The sequence below is a fragment of the Malurus melanocephalus genome, unplaced genomic scaffold, assembly GCF_030028575.1.
Source record: "Malurus melanocephalus ecotype Western Australia unplaced genomic scaffold, MMel_1.1 scaffold_320, whole genome shotgun sequence".
Taxonomy (NCBI): domain Eukaryota; kingdom Metazoa; phylum Chordata; class Aves; order Passeriformes; family Maluridae; genus Malurus; species Malurus melanocephalus.
Window position 1 is genome coordinate 775,446 of NW_026623552.1, and position 21,623 is coordinate 797,068.

At 38.1% G+C, this 21,623-nt stretch overlaps 1 protein-coding gene across 2 annotated transcripts in view; it reads left to right on the forward strand.

The window, feature by feature from the left end:
* Positions 1-14: 14 nt before the first annotated feature.
* WDR25 (WD repeat domain 25) overlaps positions 15-21,623 on the forward strand; it is a 58,564-nt gene continuing 36,955 nt past the window's right edge. Inside the window, exons 1-2 of one of the 2 annotated variants that reach the window (XM_057377636.1) lie at positions 15-237; positions 3,340-4,103. In XM_057377636.1, coding sequence (XP_057233619.1) covers positions 3,399-4,103 — 705 coding nt within the window. In that variant the 5' untranslated portion in view covers positions 15-237; positions 3,340-3,398. The other variant, XM_057377637.1, reaches the window with a different exon arrangement.

The window sequence follows — 21,623 nt, forward strand, 5'->3', positions numbered from 1 at the left end:
AACCATTGACTCACACCCTCCTCCCTTCCTTTCCAGTCACCAGCCCAAAAAGCGCTCTCCAAACCGCTCGCAGCGGCGGCAGAGGAGCTTCTGCGCGCTCAAGGAGCCGCGGCCCGACCTCTGCCCTTCCCACCACGCGGTGTCGGCACGGGGGCTACGGCATGCGGAACTGCTTGAGTGGGGCGCCTTGTTTTCAGCCGGCGCATTTTTAGAAGCGGCACGGCCGGCGGCCGGCAGGTGAGTTCCGGGCGCGCTGCCGGGAGCGCAGGTACCGGGACTGCGGGAACGGGAACGGGAACGGGAACGGGAACGGGAATGGGAACGGGAATGGGAATGGGAGCGGGAACGGGAACGGGAACGGGAACGGGAATGGGAATGGGAACCGGAACGGTGCGGCTGTCCCAGCACCACGGGTGGTCTCGGCGTCCGGGGCTGTGGGGAGAGGCAGCGGCTCCGTGGGAGAAGGGAAGGAGCTGCTCTCAATTGTGTGGGCATTCCCAGGATTCGCTTCCTCGGGTGGGGCTATTCCAGGGGGACTGGAGAGGGTCGGGTGTTGTTGGAGATTATCCAGTCCAACCCTCTGCCAAGGCAGGGTCACCTAGAGCAGGTTACTCGGTAATGCTTTCGGGKGCGTTTTGAACGTCTCCAGGGAGGGAGACACCACGATCTCCTTGAGCAGCCTGTTCCAGTGCTTTGCCATTCTCCCCGGAGAGCAGTGCTTCCTCTGTTGAGGTGGAATTCCTTGGGTGTTAGTTTATGGCCGTTGCTGCTTGTCCTGTCGCTGGGCACCACTGAAAAGAGCCTGGTAGCATGCTCTTGGTGGCACCTACCTTTGAGATATTTCTATGAATTGATGAGACCCCCCCAGTTTTCTCCAGACTGAAAACAGTCTCTCTTCATAAAAGAAATGCCCCAGACCCCTCATCATCTCTGTGGCCGCCGCCAGACCCTGTCTAGTAGCTTGTTGTCTCTCCCTCGGGGCTGTGGGGCATTAGGAGCGAGGAACCCTCAGCGGGGTCGGCGGGAGGGTGGCACGGGCGTGAGCGACCTGCGGGGCTCTGCTTCCTTATCACACCTCTGCTGGCATCCGCGGGCACTGTGCCCGTCAAGCTGGACACTTCTTCGAGGCGTTTAGATAAATCCGCCATGTGGAAGCTGARGAAACACAAAATTCTACAAACTCCTCTTTCAATGCAGTGCGTTGCACATCTCATCGTTAATAAACTCGCAGCCTAGTTACAGGAGGTTTCCAATGAAGTACATTGTGGGTCCCCYTCATCCCCTCATTTTTATTTAGGGCAGTGTCTCTGGGTGGTGTTTCTTTAAAGACAAAAATGGATGGGAAGTCTTTAGGTGAGAAGGGTGCTTTGATTGGGGTGGGATGGATTTATGCTGACCAAATGAAMTGGGACAGTTTCTTTCCAGTATCTCATGGGAAACGTTTTTAACCTGGTGTTTGCAAGGCACTGTCTTCCTCTTCTGAATCTCAGCTTGGGKTTTTTTTTGTGTGTTAAAGCAAATCAAAGTAACTTTGTAAGTCTAACTCAATCCACTTGTGTATCTTAGTTTACAGCTTTTAGCCAGAGGTCAGTTTCTTACTATGTTTGTTATTTGGACATGATGCATTTGGCTGGGAAATGTGTTTAGCGCTGCAATACAAACAGTAACCACTTGATACAATTACTGAAGTGAAGCCTTTCAAAGCTCCTATTTATTTGATGTTTCAATTTACTGCTATGGAACCTCAATTTACTAGTTTTGAACTGATCCATTAGTTAAGTTTTCATGAAACACTACTCTTTTTTTTTCCTTGACACTGTTAAACTGAAATATTGTTGTAAAAAGTGAAGCTGTATTATTAAAAAAAAAGATWTTTTCCTTGCTCTTCTTTGCTGTCACTTATAGCTGTCTTAAAATTCAGATAATGACAAAATGTCCTCTAGAGGGAGATCTTGTTGCTTTTATGTGCTGAAATGTTGGTCACCTTGTTCCAGTTAAATGTCTTGATCGCTTATCTTGGAAAGGAGCTGTGATGATGACTGCGRGTATCTTACTAAGTACCTGTCCTCTGGATCTGTATTTGGAAATTTGGTAACAGAATATAGTCATGTAATGCTTCTGTAGGTTWAGTGAAATATAGTTGTTTTAATTAAAATCTAATTTATGAAGTTAAATGAATAATCTTTCCAAGTTCCAGAGTCCTACTCCTGCAGGAGTATTTGTAGAACCTACATTTGTGGTGTCACTCCTACAAATGCTTATGAAGGTATTGGCTTTCATGCAGCATTCCCTATTTTCATCAAGAAGCTTTTGAGGGCAGTTTCTTTGCTGACCTGAACCAAGAATTTCAGCAGCTGGTCTGAAAGTATTGTGAGTTACATCTCTTTAGAATAATGAGTGCTAACTGCTTGGCAAGGAAACAAAACAGTAATAAAATGTCACATTTAATCAATCGTACCAATGCTTCTTGCCTATAAACCGCAGAGGTTGAAATATTAATTTGCAGACACATCAATTGTTTGAATGTAGTTGACTCTACACTCCACATACTGCATAGAAGTTGTTGGAAAAATCTTGGGATTACGATGAGGATGAATTATTCCACATGTTACCTATGCAGTCTTGGCATGGGTTTCTTTTCTGGCAGACACAATGAAAATAGTTACTCCACAGCTGAGGCATCTGTGCTCTTATTTTTCTGCAAATAAATGCAAATAGTGAATTCAGTGTAGCTTCTGGCATGTCTGTTCAGTAAAWCTAAAGGGTGTGTGGAACTTGCTCTGTGGATGTAGCTGGAAAATTTCCTCACACTGCAAGGCTGCTGAAGGGGTCAAAAATGTGTTTATGTTTTTAGCTGCCAGTTGAACCCCTACATAYTTCTTTCAAGTCATCTGTACTGTTAAGAAATAGCTATTGTTAGACTGACTCCAAAAGAGTCACAGTATTTGTATTCTTATAAATGTATGTACAACACCACTACATAATTAATTGATTTCTTCTGTGTGTGTGTGTGGAGAAGTAATGCTGGAAGTAAGGTAATTTGCTGTATTTATATTGCAAGGTTGTTTTCCTTTTCATCCTCATTTTCATTGTTTTGTGGTATGCAAATACACCTCTCCAGTGCATTAAAAATGTATGCAAAGGGTTTGGAGGCAAATCTTGTTGTTTAATAGAATGTACAGATGTGTTATAATAGAGGAATAAATTCCATTAATGAACAAAAATAAGAGTTTTGACTACTTTTTTTTTTTTGTTAAGAAAGGCATATTTATATCCCTAAGTTACTCGGATTGTAGACTCTAATTATTTGTGCTCTGAATAATCAATTCTTTATTTTAGATCATAATTTTGGAGGATTGCAGCACTGAGATCTCTGGAGTCTGCTGTGTCTAGCCATAATGAGTTTGGTTGCTTATGAAGATTCAGACTCTGAGGCAGAAACTGCAAATACTGAAGACTCCGATRCTTCTGGCAGACAAACAAACCAGCTGAGTTCTTCTGTGAGTTGCGTTCAGCACTTTGCACCTGGTAGTACAAAATCTGCATATGAAATACACCCTGCTGGGAGCACCGGCAGTTCTGGCAGGAGCACAGTTTGTGAAGATCCCCCTGCTCATTATGCACTGAATAACAGCACTGACTTGGCACCTCCTTCTTGTCAGAGGGTGTACTCTGGCCATGCTGCATTATCTGTGGCTTACAAAAACTATGAACAGGCTTCAAGCTCTTCCACAAATTCTGGAAATGGCATTTCCCAGAAGAGRGCACATAAAGACAGTACTACTGCCATAAAAGGAATTAGACCATATATCCCTAAACGATTGCGTCAAGAAAATTCCAGTAAGCCTGAAAAAGAAGAATCTGGCCAGAGAGGTAGCTCAGACTGTGATGYTAAGTTAGGTGTATTAGGAGAGCAAACTTCAAGAAAGATCTCTGAATTAATTAAGCCATATTTGGGATCTAAATATAAAGTAACTGAAGTTCCCAAAAGCTTGATATTTTACATGTCTAAACACAGCRGCCCTGTTAATGAAATCCAGTGGTGTCCTGTACAGGAACAAAGTCACTTGCTTCTCTCTGCTTCTATGGACAAAACAGTCAAGGTAATGTAAAGCAAGATGCTTTGTGGCTCAAACATCAGACCTAAAAAGAATGTATTAAACAATGCTTTTCTGGAAATTACATCCTTGCTTGTGTGTATTTGATAGTTCCAGTGTACTCAGAATTTGAGGAGATGCTTTGAAGTTTAAGATTATGATGACCTTGCAGTCTAATGCTTCACTATACCCACAGTTCCATTAGTTGGGGATTTTTTTGTTTTTAAATCATGTTAGCGTTTTAGACCTTAAGAAGTTAGTYTTCTGCTAGGTAATTTCTCATCATCTATCTCAGTGTTTTATCACAGTGGCCATGAGCACTATGGTCTGCATACAGATTCTGCCTTAAGTCATTAATCAACTGACTGCCAACACTGGAATAATATTTTGAGGAGCTTTACCTTTCTGACAGGCCTGTGTGACTTCTGCTGGAAGAGGAGGTAGGTCAGGTCCATCTGAACTAGTGAGGTAAGTCTTGAATTCCAGAAAGGTGTCTTGACTAAGGAGTCTTTCCACTTTAATTTGTTTAAAGGGTTAATTGCTCAACACTCAAAACAAATTTTCCTCTTGGCTTCAATGAATTTCTCTAAATTTCTTTGGTAATTTAGTCAGTCCAATGAGTCTTCCATTTTTAAAAGGGGTAATAAAAATACTTACTGTGTGTGCTTTACCAGATACAGGGCTGATTGTGCCTCTAGGTTCAAATAATAGTCTTTTGAAGGGGCTTGCACAGGAACATAGCTTTGATGAGAATGCACAGAAAGCATCCTTTCTGGTGGAAGACATGCTTTATTGCATTTAACATGTATTTACCATGGCAGGCACATGGCACSTCTGACTTCAGGATGTCTGAATTTGACCTTTTGTTTTAAATTGTCATATCATATGCTTAATGTTTGTTTGCTATGCCAGAGCCTCTTCTTACTGATGAGTGAAGTTATGGATGTGTTGAATTTGATAGAAGAATCTAAAATATTTTGTTGCTGTAACATAAAAATACTAAAAAGTTGAAATAATGGCCTGTCTGCTTTGCCTTCTAAGCAGAAATGAAAAATACTTTTCTGAATTAGTGTTACCACGCCTGCTTGGAAGCAGTTATTAACAGTAAAGATGGWTTTTGAGGAAATCTGACTGCTTTAGGTGCCCCAAACTTTGGAAATTCAATACGAATGAAGTATATTAATTTTGGCAACACTTCAGAACATGCGAGTCTAAAAAATTAATAAAGTAATAAGGCAACAGTTAGGAAGGATCTGAAACCACACTTTATCTTCTGGAAGGCACCCCCTAGGGAGACAGCAACCTATGGATGCTTCCTGTTCTTTCTTAGGGAAGCTCCTCATTGTCGCGCCTTACACGCGGGCCGTCCTGGGCAGCAGAGGGCGCGGTGACACCGACAATTCACTTGGTGCTGGGTTCCCAAATTGCCTCCCTTTCTGAGAGCGCATAAATTACGAGCGCATAAATCCCTGGTGACTGGGGCAGCACTGCTTTGCCTTCTGGGAATTTTTTTGGGTTTTTTTTTTGCTGTTTACCCTTGCATGAAGTTGTCCGTTTTCTGGTATAAGCTTAAAACAACTGATTGAAAATACAGATCCACTATTTTATTTCCTCATCCTTTTAATGTCACACAGCTTATTTTTTTTTTTTTTTTTTCCAAAATCACCTGTTTGGAATTACTCATTTAAATCCAGGCGATGAATGTGTGTCCTCTTTCCCTCTAATGGGAATGTGCAGACGCTCAGGATGTTTGCATGATTTACTTTCAACATCTGATTTGGGTTGCACAGTTAGAAGCCTAAAATCTCTGTGTGATCAGAGAGAAGAGGTAATCCAGAGCTTCAAAACTCTGTACTTTCAGTTAGTCACAGGAATAACTGTGAATATTTTCGAGCATAAAYGTCTTGGATTCAGTTCTGATGCTAAGCCTTTGCATTAAGACATTCATCTTTTGAAGAGCCCAATATTAGTGGGGATTTCTCAGAATTGAGTGTTCTAAGTTGAGATAACTGTGGTAGTTTAAGTTGTGCTTAAACCAGAGATCCCCAGTTGTACACTATTTGTGTAGTATTTAGCCAGTTTTGTATATTTTATCTGTTCTTATGTGCTTAATAATTTTCTCCTTCATCACAAGCTAAGAATTTTACTTTGTGGGAAAGAAATTTAGTTTTTTTTTTCCTTTGCATGGAGGAGGAAGAAACATTGGCTAAGTTACCTTACTTTAGCAATTATAATATTTTTATTCGTATCTAAACTACTACGACTAAATCGTTCATGTCACACAGCTACATGTCTAAAATGCATATATGGAACTGATTATGTGTTTTTTTACTTTTTAAGTGTGTGTATTTATCCAGTTTGGATCAGGAGAAAAAAAACAGTCTTCCATTTCTGTTCTCTCAGTTAAAAAGTACACTTTARCATTGTTATGAATCAGTGTCATACTAAAATATTTAAAAAAAATAAGTTGATGTCTTCAGTTTCTGTTGACTGAAGAATAGCCTAGAGTTGGAAGATCATCAGAAGCATTTTGTAAAAATATATTGCATACTTACGAATGAATGAACTGTGTTAGAGCATTTTACAGTTCTCTTTAAAAGTATTTGATCTGATTTTTTTTTTTGTGTGTCCTGCATCTAAAACACCTCAAAYACTTATCAAGTGATAAAGTTGGAAAAAGTAGTTACCAGCTCAGAGGTAGAATTCTCCAGATTAACACTCCTACCAGCAGATGGGGCRCCTCAGCATGTTAGGAAGGGATGGGAACTAAACTGTGCCTCTGAAGACTCAGTATTTTCCTCTGTGTTGTGTGTTCAAAGACCAAAGTTACAAATTCATGCATGTGTTGCTAAAAGTATAAGACAATCCTTGAGTTTTCTTAGAGACCTGAAAATAAGATAGAACTTCATGTGGGAAGCGACACGCGTTGCAGATTAATCACCCACAGTTCTTCAAATCTGGAGCATCAACAGAAGAATATTTAATGCTAAATTTTAAATTTTTAGGAAATGGGTAAGGTACCCAAACCTAGTTTTGTCCTTTGCCAAAATTTTTACCATGTGTTTTCCTAGAATTTTTAGCTTTCCCTTGGAAGCTCCAGCCTAGATAGCTGGAGAAGGGGACAGRAAACCTGTTTCAGGGTAGGGAAAAGTGCTGTTCAGTTACTGTGGCAGTGCTGCTCTTCACAGTTACATTTGAGCTGTATTGTGAGTGGCTTATGTTTTTAGCTTAGGTATGTRTTTTAAGGATTGTGAAGCATTGTTGTCTGAACTGATTAAATTTGTTTTCTTTGAATAGCACTTCTGTACCTTCTGTTTGAATAGCTGCTGTAAATGAATTTTAGGCATCTACTGCCATTTTAGTGTTTTCCTACTTAAACACAAAAATAGTGTTCATGATTTTATTACCTCATCTAGTGGGTTTTTTTTTTGCATAACTTTTGAGACTCATTGCTGCTATAATGTTGATATCAAATGCTTTCTGAACAACAGACATTGTTTAGGTAATTCTTGTTTAGAACCCCAAATACAGAATCCAGAATCACAAGTTACCATTGAATACAGCTTTTTGCCTTCAGTAGCAGAGAATATTAAAAATTTTTATCTCTGAAAACATTTATCAATGGCAGACAATGCTGCATTCACATTGTCAGTATCTTTTATTTGGAAGATCCTGTCATTACACAGAGCCACATAGATGTTAACATTTTCACTCGTTACTGGTGCTGGACTTACCTTTTTAACAATTGTTCATAACKTCAGCATCCTATGCCTTTATTCTGTATTTCTGGGTTGTCTTAAAATTAACTCAAGGTATCGTCTTTATATAATGATCTGTTAGCTGTTAATTTTGTGTTTCTCATATTTTATTTAGAGCATCACAGCAGGTGTTATGTTTGTTGCAGAAGATTTCCTAATTTTCAGCATTTTTAGTCTCCATTGTTGAACAAGATCAAGGAAAGAAAGTGCTGCGATTCTTGAGTATGCAAAATGTGTATTAATAGCACTTTGTGTTCTAATACATTTTTGGAAACTTTTCTTATCTATTTTGTTCCCTACTGGCCTAGTTGAATGGTATTTAGTAAMAGCTCCATACAAGTAAAGTAAAAGTCTTTACAAGTTTAATAATGTCAGCCTCTTGAACAGGGGCATTTCTCACTTCCCATGATTAAGTGCATAGCAATCAGACTGGTTCAGACCAGGGCTCTGTCTAGCCCACAGGTCAGTGTCTAGTAGGGTCCATGAGTAGATGTGTTAAGAAGAACAAATCAAAGGTTTGTGGTGCCTTTAGGTCCTCTTCTGGTCTGTGCTTGTTTTCAAGTTGGGATTTCTGAGCTCCAAAGCAGTTCATCTTTGTAACTTGCTACCTCAAGATATTTGTTCCAGATACTTCTCCAGTCTTCTGAGACTCTTATGATCATCAGATAGAGTGGTGTGTTTCACATACTCATTAAATTTCATGTATGGATTTTGGTTCCTGGAGTGTGTCATATGCTACAAGAAATACAGTTTTCAATCATACTTTCAAAATACTATTTTGTGGTTTTGTGTCTGTTAGGAGAAACACAGCACAGCAGTATATTCCAGGAATTTTCTTATTCTTGATCCTGTTGAATTGGACTGAATGATAGAAGGTGATGCCTTCAAGCCATAAACTGTGTGTAGCACAGACAGTGGCAACACAGATTTTCTAGATATTGGCCATTACCCTGCCTCAGAGTAACAAAATCTAATATTTCTGKTTTTGACCCTTCACTACACAATTCACTTGGAATAGCCAGCGTTTCTTGTTGTTCTGTCACAGGCATGTCTGTTTATTAAGCAATGGGTTTAAGCTGCCAGCATATTTCCTATACACTGAGGCATAGCTGTCAGATGGCTGCAGCCCTGTCAGTGCTAGGCTGGATTCAAACTGTTCACTAAGCAGAATTAACTGTCATGCTGCTAGTACCTCAGATAGGGCAACTCTTAGATTGATTTTTAAAATTGAATCAAGGCAACATTCCATTAACTGTAGGTGATGATGACAAATTGGTAAGTCATCCTATTTGATACATATATTCTTTATTTGAAATGTTTTGAAGAACTCTGTCGTTACATTTTTAACACTGTATTTTAAAAAGAGCAAGTAGTTCTCCCCATTATCTTGGAAGTGGCAAGGAAATGCTCATGTTCTGGGCATTGTGTGCTGACTACCTAGATATGAGAAAAACTCCATTGTTTTCTTGTTGAAGAGGCTACTGAACAGGCTGTTCTGAAATACTGATGCAGACTTTTCTTTATGAAGGTTCTGACCTTCTTCCCTTGTCTATTTAGAACTGTGCAAGTGTTTTCCAGGGACTTTAGGCTTGCTGATTATTAAAATGGAAGTAAATTTTAGTGATAGGTAMATGCATAGTAATACCAGCCTTTTTTTTATATCTTGATCTTTTTCTAATAAAATTATTTCATACACTTCAATGAGAAGTATTCTCCATAATGCTTATTTTTATAAGAAAAGGAACATCATGCAGGAAGGAATGTACTTGACCATCAATGAAAGCTTCTGAATGTGCCTTGGGTAGATAATCCGGGTCAGGATGTAATAGATAGCTCTCAYAATTGTTCTGCAAAAGTTGGTGACACATGTCAGCAAAGAACAGTTGATGAAAGTGGTGAATTTTGGTCTCTTCATCCCAAAGGTTTGCATGGGTARAAGTTGTTTCACATTTGGTATTTTAGTACCTTGATAACATTTAGAGATCGCTGTTAGAGAGATATATTTTTTTAATTATTTTCTTGTTTCCAGTGATGCTGTTGTCAAGGAAACAGAAATCCTTGTAATGCCTTTGTTCACTCTTTCAGAATCCACAGCTGGAGATGACTTGTATAGTTTTTATTATCTTCTGAGTGTTTGACACGCTCTTAGGCCTCAAAGGATTTTTTCAAAGGAGTATGTTTCTTTGAGTATAAATAGCACCATCCTCATCTCTGTAGGGTTTGATAAGCCATTGTTTCTTTCCTTCTGCACTAACAAGAGCTAAATTCAGTGCTGCTTTGGATTAGAATTTATCTTGTATGAAGACAGACATTTAAAAAAAAACGGGGAAGGCAAAAATGCAGTGAACCGCTCAGCTTCTGGGTGAAGTTTTTAGCTCTGTGATGACATGAGTCATTTTCCACTTGGAATTGACCCCTGACTTCGGATTTCCTTAAAGAATGCAAGAGTGATACCGCAAGTGTTCTTGCAAAGCATTTTTGACTGCTTTATGGCTGTGTTAGAGGATGTGGCTGTGGGGGAGAAGAGTGGGAGGATATTTCACAGTGTAGCTAATATGCCTGTGTTCCCCCCCCCCCCCCCCAAAAAAAAAAAATAAAATTGGGATTTATTTAACGAAAAATTTAGAAAATAAAAGTTCTTCCAAGAGCAGGGAAGTTACTGAAGCCTCTCTGTATGTTGTGTCTGACTACAAATTCTTTTCAATTTCTTTCTCTAGAGCTTCTGCAGTGTCTTTCACTTTTATTCAGCTGCTTAGCATGATTAAGCCTTGAGGGAAAAGTATTGAGGCCTTCTGTGAAATTTGGTTGACACTAATCAACAGGTGKCAGGTGGCCACAGGTGAGATGCACAGGATCTTGGCTGTTGTAACAGTATTCTCTCACAAACCTTTTTTCTGTGGGAATTCAAAAGCATGGAGAATGACTTCTAAATATCTTTAACAGTGATGTAGAAGAAAAGATGCTGTTCTGTCACATTAATTATAAGGGGTTTGGGTTCCTTATCATTACTTACAGCAATATCATTACTTACAGCAATATCAAGAATTTGAAGTGTTTATCTGACTCCTTTCTTAGCAACGCATCTGTCCCTTATGGGTGATCTCTGCTCTTTCTTTTTTTTTCTGGGAACTCTTCCAGTTGTTTGCTGTGTCTCTGAAGTAGCCTGTAGCAGAGGATGAAGCAATCTTGTGCTCCTCCCAGCACAGCCAGCCTCCTGGGGAAGAGAATCAGGGCTAGAGATGTCAGAGGAGCAGAGCYTCTAATGAAGCTTAACTGGTAATGCCATAAGTTAAGCTCTCCAATTATAGCCAGGATCTGTGTGGGCAGCTGCTGTGCAGCCTAATGGCAGAATGTCATCTGAGATGGGAGAGATGGATGATGGTGTATCCCCCTTCTGGGTGTGTCAGGAAGAAGGGGGGGGGAGAAAAATCAAGATTTTGGTACTTGGGAAAAAATGAGCTTGAGTAGTTTTAAGTTCTTAAGTGACTGTAACACATTATGGGAGTATCTCATTTTTTTTTTAATGGTTAAGAAATTCTGAATATTTTTGCTGTTTGAAAATATAAATAACACCAATCTAACTTTGCTTCTTTTCTAGAAATCTGGCTTTTTAGCTGCATCTCTCATACTGCTATATATTTAAAAAAATCTGCTAACAAAGACACAAGGCATTTTACGACTTTGATTCCTTACCCTTCTTGATTTGTCAATGTTGTCAAGGAAACAACTTTTTGAGAAATTTTGCTCTACTTTTTCAGGTTCTATAGAGAGATTACTTGTGTAGGATTTATCTGGCATCAATACTAGAAAGAGTTTTTTGTGAAGTTTCTATTCTTCTCAGTATGTTCATGTCCTTTCTTTTTTAAGAGCAGATTTTATTTTTAACGTGTGTCATATAGCTGCATCTTTAAGGTCACAATACCAGTGAATGTACCAAGGATTGTTGACACTTGATCTTTGGATGAAGCCTCATGGAAAGAACTTTATTGATGCTTTGCTAAACATTTATTCAATAGAGACAACTGTTAGTCATAAATTCTCTTTAAGTTATAGGAGAAAGAAACATTAAAAAAACCCTTGTTCTTCAGGGAAATTGCTTCATTACTATGGAACTAATGACTTACTGTCCTTTATCATACAAATAATATTTCACTGCAGTAATTGTTCCTCTTCAAAGTAAAAGCATTGGTGTGGAACTGTGTTGGGCTTGTTTTCCAGCTCATGTGGGCTGGCCTATGGGCTGATCAGATTGTTATGGCTGATCTTTTCCTTCAYTGTGCTTGTGGAGACTTTATTTTATCTATTTTTAAATAAAACTGCTGTTTTTCTTCTAAGACATACCTGAAAATGTTATAAAAACTTCTGCCTTTCTCAGATGTTTCAGTTGGTTRATGTATTAAGGATACTGGCTATGGTAGTGAAGACTGCACGTGCTTGTGTGTTGTGCATGTGCCAGCTCTGTAACACCTTGCTTCCTGAAGCCAGGTTTTGGAATATGTCCTCTTAAGTTTCTTTGTCTCTTTCCAGATTATAATTTACTCTTTAAAAGAATTTTCCTYATTCTGAGCATTGTGACTAGTGCATGGAATTTTGTATTTTTATCTGCTAAGGAAGGGACACAGCTGGTTTTCTACGGAAAGGATAGGAGTTAGGGGTGCAGGTGGTTAGAGCTGCCATAGTCATATAAACATGTTTAAACCAGCACGATGTTAACAATGCAGAAGAAATTAAAATTAATTAGGTAGTTGAGTCTTACTCTGCTTGCTTTTACTGAAGTGGTGCTAGTTAAAATGTCCTCATTGCTAGCAAAACACATAGCTGCTTAATAACTGCTGACATAATTAATAGTGTATTTCCATAATTAAATAACTAGTTCTCATGTTTAATACTGGGTTATGTCACTGACTTCAGTGGGTTTAGGACTGCATCTATATTTTCCAGAGAAGAGGATCTTGAATATTTTGATTTGTTGGGTTTTTCTCTTTGTTTTTGTTTGGTTTTTGTTCCCCTCTCTGCCCCATTTATTAACATTCTCAATAGCCTTGGGAATAATAAATTATTTGGTTTTTAGCTTAAAGAATGAAGTTGTAAAGCAAATGTAACTAGCCCAGGCTGACTGATAAACTTAAGATTCATTTAAGCTCAGGTTTTCAGGTAGCTGTTCTAAATCTATGGTGTTTTTCTCCCTCTTGTTTTCAGAAATAAGTCACAGATCAGCAGCAAGTAGACACACAGTGTTTCAGAAGCTGGGAGTTCAGCTGCCAAGACTTTTGTACTTCTGAACAGAGCAGTGCTTCTTATGCTAGTATGGATATTCAAAATCTGAGGGATATGCTTGTGAATGTATCCAGTCCTTCACACGTCAAATTGAGGATGCTTAAGGCATTTTGCTTACAAAGTGCTGTAAGTCTGGAATTGAGGTGTCTAACAMTTATGAGGAATCCCCGCTTTTAATAGAGCATAAATGTTTGTGACTTGAGGAAGTGATTGATGCTAATGAATATGATTCATAGAGATGAAGRGAAAACCAGATTATTTAATAAATGGCTATAGTAATTTAGCTAATTATCTCCTGGAGAGTGGCAATACATTTGAAGTTCTCCTCCTTTTCCTGCTGGTAAGATCTTGATTGCTGAACTGTTTTCTGGGCACGAATACTGTCTGCTAGTAACCACTGTTGGGTTTGTGCTTTTAGGTGTTGTGAGCACACGTGTTATTCTTAACACACTACCACACTCACCACGCTGCATTCTGAAGCTGATGAGAAGCTGCCAAATTTTTGCCAAGTTTTTCTCCCATAAGGGGTGAGCAGTAAGAAATTCAGTGGTTTAAAAGTAATTCTTAATAGCTACCTGTCATTTAATGTGTGTTTCTCTTGAATTACTTGAATGTGTACATCAAACTGCTCTGCTTGAASCATGTGATCCCAAATATGCCTACTGCTGCGTGTGAAGTAGCTAATTTATCTGAAGTAAATTTTTGTGGATATATAGTGTACAGCAGGGGTGGAGATTTAAGTATCTTTGCTATACTTAGCTTTGTCTTTGCTAAAATAATTCTGATTCTTCATATTCTAGAACAAACTGTAGCTTGAATCACTAGATGATTTATAAGCATGCTGCAACGTCTTTTCACTTCTGCATTTTCCAGGAACTTGCCATTTGAGGAACATCCACAGGGTTAGCCATATTACAATGATTAGTCACAAAACACTTAAAGGTTAACTGCAAACTAGATGGGAATTCTTTACTTTGTTTTGGTRTGTGTGGGAAGTTACTCTCTTGCACTGTCTGCCCAGCATGAATGTACCGTTGCTATTTTGTAGCCACAGAGAAACCTAGTCACGCTCATAACTTTTAGCTGGCTGAGAAAGTGATCTCTATGAACATATTCCTTAGAGTCAATGGTTTGTGGAAAATTTGTGATTAACTTCAGGCGTAGTTATCCCAGAAYCTTTCTACACAGTAAAGAACACACTATGTTAAAAGATGACAATTGATGTCATGGCAGCAACACTTTGCTCTTGAGAAGGATAGAGTCGCTGATAACTGATGATTTTAAATATCCTTTACTGGATATATACACTTATGTACAAATTGTTTCTTGTTGTGAGCATTGCTTATAATTTAAAAGTTGCCTGTCTTTATAGTAAAAAATGGTGGTTCTCTTTTCTTTTTCCAATTTTCTCTCTTTTCTTCCCTTGTCAGCTTGCCATGTCAGCATTTGGTAAATCTGTCTCTTTTGTAAATAGTGGAAATTAGCTGAAAAAGATTGATTGGTGCAGATGACTACAACATCAAATGAAATCCCTTGTGGTGTGAATCTTGCTGTTTGCTCTGACTTTGTTCAACTGTTCTTGAGATATAATTTGATGTTTCGGCTGAGAATTTTTGGTGTTTCATTTGGACTACTGAATACATAAAATGTTACTGTCTAGATTCCTTTAGTACAAATCTCTGTAATAAATCAGAGGATGCTTAATTTGGATTTTGGAGTGGTTTGAGAAAATAACATACAATAATTACCTGTTGAGTTATGTTGTATATGGTCTAAGACCATCATACTAGTTCTGTAGAGCAGATTAATTCAGTTGAAAAACATGTTTTCAAATGTTGCCTTCCTCTTAGTTTGCTGTAAATTCAGTGACGGGGAAACATACATATTTATTCCCCTAAAATGTCTAAAGACATTAACTTCTCATACAATACAATAGGAGATAGATGAGATAGTTTTGCTTTTTATTTATTCCTCCTTGGTTGTATTGTTGTAAAAAACAATAAGCCACTGCTCTGAGGGATTTAAAATGTACAGTAGCTTTGAAGATGTGTGCTGTAGCAGTTGGCCTTCAATTAATGCCAGTTTGGCAACCTGTCTTGCCCTAGGGCTAGCCTATTATGTTTGGTGGTAGTAATATTAGTGTAAGAGTATTTAGTATAGCCTCCTATATTAGTAATATTAGTGTAAGAGTATTTAGTACAGCCTGTTTTATTTTGCTGGCCACTTTATATGGGAACAGAATAATTTCTCATGAAACTTGCCTAAAGTCACTACATGACAATAAGAAAGTGTTTCAGCAGTATTTTTAGTGTTCTTACACAGAATAAAGAAGGGCACAAGAAAGATCTACAGTAAGTTTTACTCCTCCCCAGTATTTCTTCCTTTGGATAAGCCTGAGTAGGTTGATTTTCTCTGAAATGTACTTTGAGCACTTGGAAGAGAACTACAATTGTGATTTTATTGATTAGTTCGGTTGGAGATTACTTTTATCTAAACTCATGTCTTTAGTAGGAGTGCAACAACATGGTCTTAACTCTCACTGTTTGTCTCCAGAGACTTTAGAACATTTTGTTTTTCTTCTTGCTTTTTYGGTCTAGTTGTAGCTTAAGAAAATGGATTTTGGGGAAGGTGGGTTGATCTCTTGAGGAGGTTCTTCCCAAACCTGGCATTGGTAGTGTGGGATACATCCCCTATTTGGGATCAGGCATTCTCCTTTCACTGCTGAGTAATGGAGCAATGCTCTGTGGAGGATGACACCCTCCTGGGTGAAGTCCAGCTGGCTGCTGGTGTGAGCAGGATGCTGGCTGGGGTTAATGACCTGTAACACAGAGTGTCTCATCCCCTCTGTTCTCCTGGCAGCYGGCACTGCCGGTGCTTGCGATGGGCTTTGGAGCAGAACAGTAAATCTACACTTAATGCAGCCAGGCAGCAGCAGGAACTGGCTTTTAGACAAGGTCAGGAGTTTCTTGGCACTATGCACCTTAAGAATATTTCATTTTTCTTTTTTTAGAAAGACTTTGCCTTATTTTTCTCTTCAAACATAATCCTTGATAAAAGTTTGATCAGGAAAAAGTTTTCTGGTCTAGAATAAAACTGCTCTTCAAACTGGGCTGAGAGATACAGATCAGCAGGACAACCTTAGAGCATATAATAATTCACACTGTTATTTTGACTGATTAAAAATCCTCTTTGTCAAATAATTGGAGAGCAATAGAATAAACTTAACCTTTTGTACTTTAGAACGCCGTCTAAATGTTTCTTCTCCATCTTGGAGTATGTTATTTATTAATTTCTTCTAGTGGAAAAAAGCTGTCTTTACTCTTAAAAGAACAAAGGGCAAAACACCAAGTCATGACTCTTTTGACATCCTGTTCTTGGGGTCATTTTTTYCTATTTTCAGAGTTTATTTCTCCAAGAAGGTCTTGATCAAGACCAAGATCAGAGTTGATGATCAAAGACTCCTTCTGTCTATGAAGACAGTAACAGTTATAACTTTTTTCCAAGAGAATCAAATCAAAGAATTTTCTGATTTTCACATTTTTGTTATACATTGTGTTTTGTTCCTGAATTTGGTTGCATTTTTCTTTTTGTAATGAAATAGACCTAGCTGTGAACAAGGTGGAAGAAAGTATGCAACCCAACATGATCAATATCCTCAGTATTGCAGTGGGGTTACCTTTGGCTTGATGATGAATATTTTCAATCAAGTATTCCTCACGTCAGTCTTGTGATCTTGAGTTCAGTTAGGGAAATTGAGAAATTTTTGATTTTGATTCCCTCTGAAGGGATGAGGAATTAACTTTGAATGGTCCTTTCTGAGAAAACAATCAGAACTAGTGTTTTTTTCCTCAGCTTTTGCCTTAAGGAGAGTTTCTTAACAAAAGCCTTATAGTGGCATTTGAACACATATCCCAATATTAGCAGGTAAGCAAAGATATGCAATTTTCCTAAGCAACAAAATACTTGATTACAGGTCTAATGATAGTTTAAGAGGTGTTTTCAGATGTGCTGAAATCAAGGACTTGAAGCAGATGAACTTAATTATCTTTGTGAATATTCACAATCACATTATGTGCTTTAAATGTCACATTTGGAAATAGTGCTTCATCGCTGGTTAATTAACAATAATTACTCAAGCTAGTACTTACGTTTCTGGAATCTCTTACCTACTGAGAAAAATGTATTTTGCTTCTAAAGGTTTCTCAGTGTAAAATCCAGATTTTGCTTAAATCATTCTGAAAATGTTGCAGTTGCTTAGGCCATCTGTRCTCTTTACCTGTACCACTGCAGCATGGAGAATCAGTTATTTCATTCCATTTGCTCTGCTACAGCTGGGCAGTCTTTTTTGCACCTGAACCAKGGTGTGTGTAATATTTCTTTTTCTTCCTTAAAAAAAGCTAGCAGTTGATTTTTTTTTTCCCTTGGCAGCATAAGAAAAAAGAAGCAGTAACAAATTAGACTGGCAGGCTAGGTCCATCATGAGCTGTTATAAAGGTGTGTTGACATCTTCAGCTAAAGAAATATGGCTTATGATAATACCAGAAGAGTTTTCTTTTCAGTCATAGCATTTACAATCTGTAAGCTTTTCTCTCTCTAAGGATGTTTTTTCTTGGCAGAGAGCATTCCACAGCCCAAGATAACTTGCACTGCAACCAAAAGTCCCCCTCACAGATCCTAGAAAATCTTCCCTGTTTTCTAGATGCCAGGTTCCCTCTTCCATCTTTCTTCTCTGCCTTTCAGGTGGAAACATAAATGAAATATCCAAGGATTCTCTTCAAGATTTTTCCATTAAAATAAACCTTTCTTCAGCAGTGAATCTTTCTTTCAACTTGTTTGCAGCAGTGCACTTTATATGTACTTATGAGTATATGTGTATGTATATTAAAAMTATGTATTTAAATAYATATGAATATATATGAAAAGAGCCTTRAATTAGCAGAAAAYCTCTATTGTCTACTRCTTGTACTTAAAAAGTGGATATTCTCTTTGCCTGCACATTTCATTCATCTGTGTGAGTGGGGTGTCCATTGAAATCCTGGTAAAAACCTGTAACTTACATTTCAGAATAATATTTTTTGATATAGTACATTAAATACTTGAAAGGTTTTAATTTGGGACAATACTTACAACATGCCAAGCAGATGTTTGATTTCTCAGACATTAATTTCAGGCCAATTCAGAGAACAGCAAGAAAAGCTACTACATTTTAGAAAYAGTCATGAAGATTAATTAAACTAATTATATGTGCTTTGTGCAGTGGGAGTGGAGATAACTGGAGGTACACGAAGGCGTAACCAAAGGTAGTGATGAATATTTCTTCAAGCAGTAGAAGTATTTTAGCAATGGCTACACAGATGGAATAGAAATTGAGTAATAGAAAGCTGAAATAATAACTGAATCTGATTGTGGAAGGGTCTTCAATGTGTTATGTGAAAATAGTGTTTGAATTGGTAAGCACTTCATTGGGGAAACTTCCCAATGGTAATTCTTCAGTAGTGGAGCAACTTGGAGAAAAGAACCTTTTCACAAACACCTGGTTTCAGGATGTAGGGAATATTGTAGACCCATTCTAACTGAATGATCTGGTAATGATGGCAAAATGCTTTCTCCTGCATGTCTCCTATGTCAAATGGGTTGAAACAAAACATTTTTTTGCTTAATTTTTTCTCCTGCCATCATACATGAAGAACTTTTTTCTTTATAAAGATTGATGAGAAATCGGCTTTTGGGTATCTCAGTACAGAGTGTGGATTATAAAAAAAATAGATATGCAGCTGCTGAAATTCCTTGTTTATTTTAGAAATCGTTCACATTTATGTGCTTAAATAGGATTTAAATACTCTTGAAAAATTTGATCAAAACTGGTCACTAATCTCCTTAAATTTGTGCTAATATGCAGTAGCCTACAATGCTACTAGAATTTTCAATTAAGCCAAACCCCAAATATTTGCATTAACTTCTAATTTTGAAGTTCTTAATTCTGTAAGTCTGCAGTGGCACTGAAGTAAATGCAATGAAATATTTCTAGTGGTGAAGTAGYACTTTTATAGGTGTGTTGTGCAGCTGCTGCAGGGAGAAATGCTGCCCCAAGYTGTGCCTGGTGTGGGGTTGCATTGTTTAAATGTTTATGTTGCAGTAGTGYCAAGGAGCTGAGCACTCTGGGACTGTGGTGGACCTTTTGGTTTATGTTCATGTTTCAGGGCTCTGCTTGCCATCGAGCTGGCTTGGAGCTTGCAGCTCCAAGCTGCAGAGTGGGGCTGCTGTGATGCTCTGCTGGGATACACAGGTGTTTCTCTGGGATACACAGGTGTTTCTCTGGGATCAGTTTAGCTGTGATGTGTCACAGTACCACTGCACTGATGTGCTGATCCAGTAGGTTTGTACTTTGTGAATGCAATCAGAGGCAGCCCCTACTGATAGAATACCACAATTATGCATTATTGCTTGCTAAATGAAGTGTGTTCATCTGGCTTTAGAACAAAACAGGGGAGGGCAGTGGTGTGTATTTTACAAGAATCCAAATATTACATTTACTTCTCCAGTTTAAAATAACTTAATTGGGTCCTGTGTAAATGCCAGGCAGTGTTTGCAAGTGTCAGTATGTTCATATCTGCTCCTTGATAACTCTGTCATTAATTCATAGTTTCATGTCAACATCCAAGTAGGAGAAAGTTAGCTTTTTATCTGGTCCTGTGTTTTTAGCAGGAGCTATTATTTTCTTTTCCAGCAGCAAAGGTATGCTCTCACACCAGCCGTGAAATGAAAGTTTGTATACAATCTCCATAATATGACAAAATCACTATTATGCAAGCTGGTTGCTTCATTTCTAAACTATTGCTGTATAGKAGATACTTTTTAGCATGTACAATTCTGAGTATTTATAGATGCTTCCACCCACACTTTTGTAGCAGGACTTCTCATCTAAGCTCTACTTCTAGTTTAAATTTAAACTAAAGTCAGTTCCATATGGCAACTAGCTTTGAAACATTTGGACTATACTAATAATCCCTCTTTAAGATACAGCTTCYTGTCTTTTAAATTGCTGTAGTTTTTCCTTGGTATACAATACGCAGTAAACCAAATGCAAAATTTTTAGATGCTTATTGGCTTTTAAAAAAACCAACAACTACTAGCTTTTTTAAATAAGAAAAAAAATATTATACACATCATGGTGAATATATCATGTCTATGTTGAATGTTGTTGAATTTATTATTAAAATAAACAGCCCCGTGATGTATTAATAAAGAAAAAAAAACTGTTTACCAAAGTCTTGTGGTGAATGTGAAAGAAATAACTAGTTGTTCTTAGAAGGTTATTTTGAACCTTAAAATTTGATGCAAACCGTTGTGCTTTGTATTGATGAAAAAGGTAATCAAAGATCTGTTGTTCTGCCTCAGGTTGGCTGTATCACTACTGCATTGTAGGACGATAGGTGAGCATTGAAAACCCTCTGCTGACTTGATGTACATTAGATTTGCAAATTACCTGCCCATGTCCTTTGGGACAAAACTCTTCATGAAATCATTGTCAATAACTTTGTTGGGATGACTTACAGAATAGGTTGTTCTTCAAGATTTCACAGGAGAGAGATTAAATGTTATAAAGTACAAAGTACAGAAACTCCGTAGGGCAATCTAAATGATGTTATAGGAACTGAGCTATATTACAAAGAATATTAAATATATTTGCAATCTTMTGTTATTTGTCACATGAATGCCAGGCTAGTAGTTTGCATAGATGTACAAAGGAGAATAACAAAAGCTAATCAGTTTTGTTTTATGTAAAGCTGTTAATATGTAGATACTTGACTTCTCTAAAAGAAAAAATAAAAATCCAAGTACTTTAATAATATGTGTTGATGTTGTGTAAATTGCTTGGCAAAGAGGAGCTGCTGTAATCACTTCATTTGAAAAAGGAATATACTTGAAAAGAAAATTGCATGAGACAGCCAATGTTGTATTTCTGTGCTAAAATTAGTGTAAATTAGTCAAGTTTCAGTTTACCTGARACAGTTGGAGTAATGCTGGTGAGGGCCTTAGCTACTTTGGGAAACCAAGCCAAACTGTCTCCCTCTTTTGTGTGGAGACACATGGAATGAAGGGTGGAAATGAGTGTAATGGCCCCAGCATGCTGCAGATAAATGTAGAAGTGAAATATTTTTATTATGAGCAACAGAACACGGGGGGAAGCTGGAAGGGGAGGTGAAGCTGCTCTTGGTCACTGCAAACATGGTGTGGTCACAAGCTCTGCGCTGTGTCTGGCCCTGCATTGGGGCCAAGGCTGAGTTATGGTGATGCCTGCTTTGTTTGAGTTAGCAGATCTTATAGGAGGCACTGAATATCCTGGGAGTCAAATGTATAACTTTGAGAAATCCTGATATGTTTGGGGCATCTGTCTCCTACACTTCCAAGTACTAGAGACACTCCTCGTGAGTTGCCAGGAAATGCAAATATCCTGTRTATAATAAATCACTTGTATCTTGTCATAATA